The sequence below is a fragment of the Xiphophorus couchianus genome, chromosome 23 (genome assembly GCF_001444195.1).
Source record: "Xiphophorus couchianus chromosome 23, X_couchianus-1.0, whole genome shotgun sequence".
NCBI lineage: Eukaryota > Metazoa > Chordata > Actinopteri > Cyprinodontiformes > Poeciliidae > Xiphophorus > Xiphophorus couchianus.
The window spans coordinates 309065-318316 of NC_040250.1; the positions used below are offsets into that span (position 1 = coordinate 309065).

Genomic DNA, 9252 nt, shown 5'->3' on the forward strand with positions numbered 1-9252 from the left:
TGAGTTCGGTTATAATCTGGTTTATTCACTTTATAAAAAAGATGTTAAGCGAAAATCATATTTAGAAGAACCGATTTTCATCAGCAAAGTTCTGATGCAGAGCAGCGACCCGAAGGTCCGAATACAGAACATAAAACTCATCAGCAGAAACAACCTGTAACCCTGCCCTTCAAAGTAAAAGTAAGAGAAAATCATAATAAATGATTCAAAGTTTAAAATCAGACAAAAACGTTAAATTTCTAATGAGTTCAAAGGTTAAAATATATGAGCAAGAAACAGAAAAGTCTGAAGTTGATGAAGTCGGTCGTGTGATCACAGCGGCTCGTCCTTCATCCCTGAAACGAGAACAAACCTCCAGTCAGAGATTTACACCCAGCTGTAGACAGGAAGTCCTGGACAGTTTCCTGTCCACAGCTTCCTCTCCAGGACTTCCTGTCCACAGCTTCCTGTCTACAGCTTCCTGTCCACAGCTTCCTGTCTACAGCTTCCTCTCCAGGACTTCCTGTCTACAGCTTCCTGTCTACAGCTTCCTGTCTACAGCTTCCTGTCCACAGCTTCCTGTCTACAGCTTCCTGTCCACAGCTTCCTGTCTACAGCTTCCTCTCCAGGACTTCCTGTCTACAGCTTCCTGTCTACAGCTTCCTGTCCACAGCTTTCTGTCTACAGCTTCCTGTCTACAGCTTCCTGTCTACAGCTTCCTGTCCACAGCTTCCTGTCTACAGCTTTCTGTCCACAGCTTCCTGTCTACAGCTTTCTGTCCACAGCTTCCTGTCTACAGCTTTCTGTCCACAGCTTCCTGTCTACAGCTTCCTGTCCACAGCTTCCTGTCCACAGCTTCCTGTCCACAGCTTCCTGTCTACAGCTTTCTGTCTACAGCTTTCTGTCCACAGCTTCCTGTCCACAGCTTCCTGTCTACAGCTTCCTGTCCACAGCTTTCTGTCCACAGCTTCCTGTCTACAGCTTCCTGTCTACAGCTTCCTCTCCAGGACTTCCTGTCTACAGCTTCCTGTCTACAGCTTCCTGTCCACAGCTTCCTGTCCAGGACTTCCTCTCCAGGACTTCCTGTCTACAGCTTCCTGTCTACAGCTTCCTGTCCACAGCTTCCTGTCCAGGACTTCCTCTCCAGGAATTTCTGTCCACAGCTTCCTGTCCTCAGCTTCCTGTCCACAGCTTCCTGTCCAGGACTGCCTGAGTTCATCTTCTGGGCTGGACTTCCTGACTTGCAGCCTGAGCAGAGCAGCGTGAATGCTCTGCATGAGGCCGGCTAAAAGAATCAATATTTCAGAAAAGTCATTGACATGAAGGTAGAACGTGGCACCAGTGTTCTCTGACTTTGGAGAACTTCATTAACAACAAATAATTAGCAGAAGCTAATGCTAACCACTGTGAGGGACTGGTGACCTGTCCAGGTGACCCTGCCCCTCACCTGTTGACCTCTGGAGATCAGCAGGCCTCATGACCCCAACGATGGATGGATGGATGAATGGATAGATGCTAGCTAGCTAGCTAACCATGAAGTCGTCCGTCTCTCTTCTCCTTCCTGGTCTGAGATTCTCTAGCGGTAAAATCCTCAGTTTCTGATTCTGTTGCGTTTTATCATTTTAAAGTTTTATGAACTGATGAAGAAAACATGAGACATAAAGTTGTGTGAAAATGGGGAACATTTTATATAATTGGTTTAAAAGGCTCAAAAAGGCGGCCATCTTGAAAAATGCTCCTGATGGGAAATATGGAAATCATCCAATCTGATAGCTTAGCATGCTAATGCTAATGCTACACAGTAACATGCTACACCACTTCTATAATAATCAGAGCCGTTCTGGTTCTGAGCAGCAGCTGTTCTGTTCCGGATCCGGCACAGCCTGAACGCAACAACCAGTCTGAACAACTGCTTTATTTTATTTATTTATTTCTGAAGCTAGATAATTTGGTTAATTATTATTATTATTGTTGTTGCTATTGCTATTCCTCCAGTTCAGAACTAAAAGAGTCTATTCAGTTGATTTCTTACCGTGCAGTAGAAAAGGTTTACAATACATATTAATTCATATCAGAGTAAATACAGTAGGGAAATTGTTGAAATAATTTTTTAGCAATCATCAGGTGAGCCTGTTCTGGGATCGATTGGTGATGCCTCCATGCGTTCACCTCTAGAGTAGAACAGGAAATCCTTCTGCTTTCCGTTTTCCAGCAGCTCAGACAACAACCAACCTTCATATGTTCACCTTTAACCTCTAATAGACATGGATTTACAGCTAGTATAGTTAGCATAGCCACCGATGACGACAGATAAACTGTTTTCCTACAACAGTGAGCTGCTTCTCTGCCATTAGCACATTTAGCAGCGTGTTCACAATGTTGATTGACAGCGCTAAGCCCCTCCTCCTGTCTCTGATTGGTTGTGTTTGGATCCATCTGTTCATGGATTATCTGGTTGATATTAAACTGCAGCAGCACAGAGACGCTTTCAACAAAAATGAGAAATTCTTTTTTTTTTTACAAAGTTACAAACTGCAACTTTAACTGAGAAACACAGTTATGGTTTGGTTCTGTTCCTCGACATGTAACCTCAATCTATCAACGAGGCTCAACCAATCAGGCTCAACCAATCAGGCTCAACCAATCAGGATCAATGTGATTGGTTGATGTGCGGCAGGCCGTGTTACTGTGACACTGATTGGTTGTGTCAGTAGACGACGACGTCAGAGTTCTGGTTACCTGAATTGAGGATGATGTCATCGACGGACCGGACCAGGTGGACGCCTCCGATGGCCGACGCTTCGCCTCTGGAGTTGGCGGCGTGACACTCGTAGGATCCTTCTTCTTCTTCAGTCAGCGGGGAGATCTGAGGGCAGAGCCACAGATCTGATTGGACCATTAGGGTGATGACATCACCAGAGGAACACCAGGGGTCAACCTGCCGCTGACCCTAGGGGTCAACCTGAGGTCACTGACCAGAACCCAGCCCGTCACTTGGTGCTTCTCCGGTCCGCCTCGGGTCTGGACGGCCAGGTTGTCCCGATCGCCAGGTAGAAGCTCCGCCCTCTTTCTCCCGCCAAGCACCTGGGAATCATCATCATTATCATCATCATCATCATCATCATCATCATCAGTCCAGACAGGTCAGTGTGAAGCGGCTCACCTTCTTCCAGGTGAGGACAGGTGTGGGCACGCCCACCGCCTCGCAGCTCAGGAACACCTGGGAGCCGCTGAGGTTGAACACCTGGCCTGGAGGCGTCACTATGGAGGGGGCTGCAGACAGAGATCGGGTCAGGACCAGAGGCGTAAATACAGGAGGGCTCGGGGGTCCGGACCCCCAATCTTGGGAAAGTCTAGAATTGTCCCCTCCAAAAAAATAATTGAAGAAACTTTTGCATTTAAATAATATCGATATGAAAAGGCAAAAGAAACAAAGAACAAAAAAAATCTGCCATTTATCTCAGAAAAAAATAATAATTAATTTTTAGGTCCCCCCATTATTAGAACAATGGTTCAGTCCAAAGTGTGGGAGGAGCAACAGCTGAACGGTACCGGCTCCGTCAGAGCCGCTGGAGGGAGGAGCTAGCTGTTAGCTGCTAGCTAGCTGTTAACTGCTAGCTAGCTGTTAGCTGCTAGCTGTGGCTCTGCAGCACAAATAAAAACCCTCCAGTCAGTAAATACTTCAAGCAAAAGACATATAAACATTTTATTTACTTTCACTGCTCAATAAGAAGAAACTCATGAACAATAAAAATCATTCTGCAGTTTGTATATCTATCTTTAGTTTTATATCTTTCTTTAGGATAGAAAGGCGCCACAAACCTACGATATAAACAGAAACTTTCCGTAAGTAGGAAAGAAATAAAAACACATTATAATTTGGACTATTTCTGAGTTATTATCGCGGGTAATAAATCATCTGACAGTTTTGATTGTGTCTCTGTTGTTCTAGTCTGAATGGTTTAAAGAGCTGCTTTCAGTTCCATCTTAGCCTTAACAGACATAAACATGCAGGAAAAAATAAATCGATTTTCAATCAGTTTTAAACTTCAGATATTTCACAAAAAGATTCTAACATTCATGGAAAAACCTCACATAACCTTATATTAAAGCATAAAGTACGGCGCCCACCGTAAGAAAGGCTACAGGATTCAATTATGCTGCATAACTGACCAGTAGATTATTGCGAGGGAACAAAAGACATTTTTCCCACGTTCCCTCAGGACTCCGTCATTTTTGGTCCTGCAGTTTGAATAGATGAAAAACTTTTAAAACTACATTTTACGTTACATTTCACTGGAACTTTGCCGAACCCGCAAAATTGGTCTTAAGAAATGTTCCTGTTCATGTTCCCAAAATAATGAGATGGGATTTAAGCCCTTGGTCAGGACAGAACCTGAATAGAACCCAACCAGAACCGACCCGTGACCCGGCAGTAATGTTCTGAGCGCCTCAGTGCCGCTAATCTGGCTCGGAATGGAAAAGAGATTATCAGAGAGAAGCCGAGACAGACGGAGGTACTGCCGGCCCAGAACCACCGGACCGGACTGGACTGGACGGGACCGGAACTGAGGGCTGGAATGGAGTGAGAACACCTGGAGAAACATCTGGATGAAGAAGATTCCTCCATCTGGAGAAAAATCCCACCGGATTACAGCCAGATTAATAATCTGAGCTGGAAAAACAGTTCAGTAATAATAATAACAACAACAACAACAGATACGTGAAGGTTTCATTGATATTCTAATTTATTGAACATCTTATTTATTGATTATCTATACTTATTGTACTTATTGGTTTCTTACAGTTTATATAAAAAACTTTGATTCAAATGTTTTTTGCTGGTGAAAAACTTTCCTCTAAGTTATTTTTTGCTTTATTGTTTTTCGTTTTAATCTTTGAAATACCAGAACATTGATAACCTGCGGTCCGTCTCACCTGAGGCGCAGCGGCCTTTGTTCTGGACGCTGATTGGCTCCCTGCCGCGCCGCCGCGCCGCCATGTTGGCGCTCCTCAGGGCGCAGCCGCTCCTGTACGTGGTTCCGTCGGATCCGCACACCTGGTAGTTGGTCTTGCACGCGCACACGCCGGTTTTGCTCCGCTTGTGGTCGCGGCTCCTGTCGCACTCCATCCAGGGGCCGCAGCGGCGCGCCGCCGCACGGCTCGCCCTCCGCAGCGGCGCACACCGCGCAGCAGCCGCAGGAGTCCCGCAGCGAGCCGGCGGGGCAGCCCGCAGCCGGGAGAGGAGCGCATCCCGCCGGGTCACACGGAGCACAGCCCGACCCGGCCCGCAGAACCGGAACCAGAACCAGCAGCGGCAGCAGGAGCAGCGAGAGGCGGCAGGACGTCATGGCGATCCGAGGTCTGATCTGGACTGAGAGCTGATGAGGCTGCTGGTCCCGCCCACAGCCCGAACCGAACCCAGACCAGCCCGAACTTCCTGATCCAAATGAGTTTTTCACTGAACTGGATGAGCTGAAAGGTGTCTGATTATTGATTGGATCGGTACCAGCCGGTTCCGACCAGAACTTCTACCTCCACATTCCTCACATTCAGATCCCAGTTTGACCCAGACTCCCAGTCTGGGAAACAGGAAGCGTCCCAGTCCGAGCTGGGAGTGTTTTCTTCCTGTTATTGTTTCATAAAGATTCCCAGAACATTTTCACCTCCAGAACCCAAAACAAACCCGGTTCTGATCAGCACCAGCCAGAACCCAAACCCATCTGCACCCAGAGTTCTAACCGGAACCTGAAGTTCACCAGGCAAACACGAACAGAACCACAGAACTTTATTATCACCAGAACATCTAAAGAGTCCCACATGAAGCCCGGTTCTACCAGAACCAAGACCGATGAGGAAGCTGCAGCCATGGTCTCCGTACCATGAATCATCAGTAGAACCAGGGTGGTACCAGTAGAACCCGGCCAGTTGGTTCTACCTCCAGTACTTGCTGATGAAGGCAGACAGGAGGTCCCGGTACGGCGTTTCGGACCGCGGCGCCGGCAGCCCGGCGGTTCTGCGGACGGTTGGTGAGCGCAGCAGTAGGTTGTGACTGAACCCAACCAGACTGGAGCAGAACCAGTACAGAGCCATGGACTGGGAGGAGGAAACAGGACGTTAGAGAGCTCCGTCTCTTCAAAATTAAACACCCGGGACCCGGTTCTGATCCAGATCTAATCCTGACCCATTTAGCTCACCGACGGGACTGAGGCGGCGATGGGGATCATCAGAACCGAGAACCCTCTGAACCCGTTCAGAACCAGCCGCTGGAAACGTGACGCTTCGACTCTCTGCAGAGAAAACACCTGAAGAAGAAGAAACAGGTCCAGTTAAACTGGACCAAAGTTCTGTACAAGAACAACAACAACACATTGATAAAAACAGAGAATCAAAACATTTCTTCAAATAAATGCCAAAGAATAAAAATGAGTTTTGAGAAGCGATTTAAAATGTGGGCAGATCGAATCTGGAAAGGTAAATTGTTCCGTAGAATCGGAGCAACAACAGAAAAAACCCGATCTGCTTTCCTCTTTAGTCGGGTCCGAGGAACCGTCAGTAACATCCTAGGGTTCTGGACACAGACTGAACTTTTAAACGGTTCTGAAGATAAAGGGGAGATAACCATTTAAAACTTTATACGTTCATAAAAGAATCTTAAAATCTGTTCAATAAAAGACGGGCAGCCAGTGGAAAGAGGCCAGTGGGCCTTATATGGTCACACTTCCTGGTTCCTGTAAGAAGCCGATTCTGGATCACTGGAGTCGCTGCATCTGTGATTTATCCAGGCCTCTATATAATAAATGACAATAATCCAAACAAGATGTAATGAAGGCTGGATCAGTCCTTCAAAATCCTTAAAACAAAAATACGATTTAACTTTTGATAAAATCCGCAGGTGATAAAAACTTGATGTGACATCAGCGTGATGACATCACAGCCCAGCTGGCCTGGCTCCGCCCCCACACCGACCTCCAGGATGAGCAGGTTGGTGAGGCCCAGGCAGACCGGCAGGACCCAGGTGGAGTCCGGTACCGTGAGGTCCGGGAACCAGAGAGCGCCCCCTGCTGCCAGTTCGTCATGCAGCGCTGCACAGGAACACAGAGATCAGACCAGAACCAGAACCAGGACCCGACCAGAACCAGAACCCAGTCCCTACCTGGCCGGTCCAGGCTGAGGTTCCGCAGCGCCAGAGATAGGCCGACCCAGAGCGGCAGCTGGACCCAGACCAGCAGGCTGGCTTTGAACGGGTGGCAGTTGTCCCGGACATAGAGCTGCGAAACCAGACGCCGCAGGTTCTTCTGGAACTGGACCCTGTGAACAGAACCAGAACCTTTTCAGACCCCAGAAACAGAACTCCGGTTCCTTTCTGGACTCGGTCCAACCTCAATTCTTTCATGTTTGAGAAGTCCTTAAATCTCCATGGCAACCATTTAGCTGCTAAACGCCTGGGTGGACCTGTTGCAACAACAACAAAAAAAGGAAGTGTTTGGAGTCAACCAGGCTACACAAAGTCATCAGATGCTGATGCTACGCCTGGCTGTAGGAAGCAGGAAGTAGAGGTCCAGAGTGTCCTTCCCTCCAAGATGGAGGAGTTTGGCAAGTCCACCTCTCTGCAGCAAACAGGAAGGGCGGGACGGACCTCTGTCAGTCTCAGACCTTATTTAGAAATGGGACCATTGCACTCCAGAAGTGAAGGGGGCGCTATTTCCTATATTATCCACGGTCTCCCGTTTTTATTTTCTTTAAAATCTGTGATATATTTTCACCTTTAGGAAGGATTTTCACTCTCAGCATTTATTTGAACTTTTCTCTTTTATTTACTTCAGTGCAGCTCACAGTTTTTAACAGATTCTGTAGCTTTCTGTGAACTTCTAAATCTGCTCCTTAGTGGCATCTTTTCGGGCCTGATACTGCCTCTAGTGGCGTGGGGTGGTAACACAGCTAATATAATTACATTACTAAATCAGAATAGCACAAAATCTTTATTATTTATTATTAATATCAACATTACTGGCACAGTAAAAGATAAATTCCCTCACTAAAGAACATACCGTTTCATTTTCTTAAGGAAGTAGAGCTAATTAAATGACAAACAAAACCTGAAAGTGATTCCAGTTTCACTCGATGGCCAACCTGTTGAAACTGTGGTCAATTTTAAATTCCTTGTCATTCCTGGACAGTCAGCTCAGTTTTGCTGAAAACACTGGCTATATCTTTAAGAACTGTTCTCAGAGACTTTATCTTTTTAGACCCAGTGAGAAGATATCTCACAGATTTCCAGTCGTGAAACAGAAGCCCAGATCTGGCAGAAGAACCCGATCCGAACCAGAACCAGGACCTGGTACCAGGTGGTTGGTTCTGTCGATCCTCACCTGCTCTGCTTGTCCGTCCAGCCTCGTTCTCTCCCTCGGACCGAAACCTCGTATCGAAGCCGCTTCGCCAGCTCAGAGATCTCCGCCTGCAGAGCCTCCACCTGCAGCACATGCAGGTTGCTATGGTTACCATCACAGCAAGCATAAGACCTGAGGTCGGGGATCACACAGCTGGTCCCTGTTTTACGCAGCTCTGTTGCCATGGTAACTGGTGCTGTGAATTGACCCTGATGACGTTAAACTGAACTCCACCCACCTTGGCAATAATGATCAGCTGGTAGGCGGCCAGCGGCAGGGTGATGCAGGTCCTGATGGACACTGTTGCCATAGCGATGCTCAGCCACCATGGCAACCCGCTCACCTGGTGCGCGCTGACCAGGAAGTTCTCACACAGGTGAACTGGAGCGGAGTCTGACAGGCTGCCGTACCATCCACCTGCGCCGCTGGCTCCTCCCACCCCAGAAGCCGGCCTCACGCGAGACTCTGTTGTACAGGTGAGGGGAAGGACAGGAGAAGCCCACCTGCTCAGGACGTCACGTGCTCGTGGCTGCAGGACTCTGCACCTCACCAGCACCCCCACGGTGAGCATGATGACCACGTGACTTTAAAGCGCCCACGTGTCCTTTAAAGCTAAGAAAACTTCTCTTCCTCACCTTCATCAGCAGTCTGTTTCACAGCAGCCCATAACTGACAGAGCGTCACTCAAACATGACGTCACTGACCAATGCGGCGCGGAGGTCTGACGTAGGCAATGCTAAAAGACAAAAACAACAAAAATAAAATAAAATCGAGATAAAAAACCAAAAGTACAAAAATAACTCAAACAAAAAAGACAGTTAAAATACTAATTAGATTAATTTAATTTGACGGCAGCTCACCGGAAACAACTTTTTCTCTTCAC

The 9252-nt window shown here is 47.4% G+C and overlaps 2 protein-coding genes across 2 annotated transcripts; both read right to left on the minus strand.

Moving 5' to 3' along the window:
* Window positions 1–7: 7 nt before the first annotated feature.
* On the minus strand, window positions 8–5644 carry igfbp7 (insulin-like growth factor binding protein 7). Its single transcript, XM_028009643.1, is given in 6 exon segments — window positions 8–335; window positions 2719–2845; window positions 2956–3063; window positions 3143–3252; window positions 4918–5126; window positions 5128–5644. Coding segments are annotated over 6 exon segments (780 nt in total). The 5' UTR covers window positions 5331–5644; the 3' UTR covers window positions 8–312.
* Window positions 5645–5750: 106 nt separating this feature from the next.
* cox18 (cytochrome c oxidase assembly factor COX18) lies at window positions 5751–9082 on the minus strand. Its single transcript, XM_028009640.1, has 6 exons — window positions 8608–9082; window positions 8352–8452; window positions 7136–7290; window positions 6949–7064; window positions 6177–6284; window positions 5751–6075 (listed from the first exon to the last, which is right to left on the minus strand). The coding sequence occupies exons 1-6, from the start codon at window positions 8938–8940 to the stop codon at window positions 5914–5916; spliced, it is 975 nt and encodes a 324-aa protein (XP_027865441.1). The 5' UTR covers window positions 8941–9082; the 3' UTR covers window positions 5751–5913.
* Between the last annotated feature and the right edge of the window lie 170 nt (window positions 9083–9252).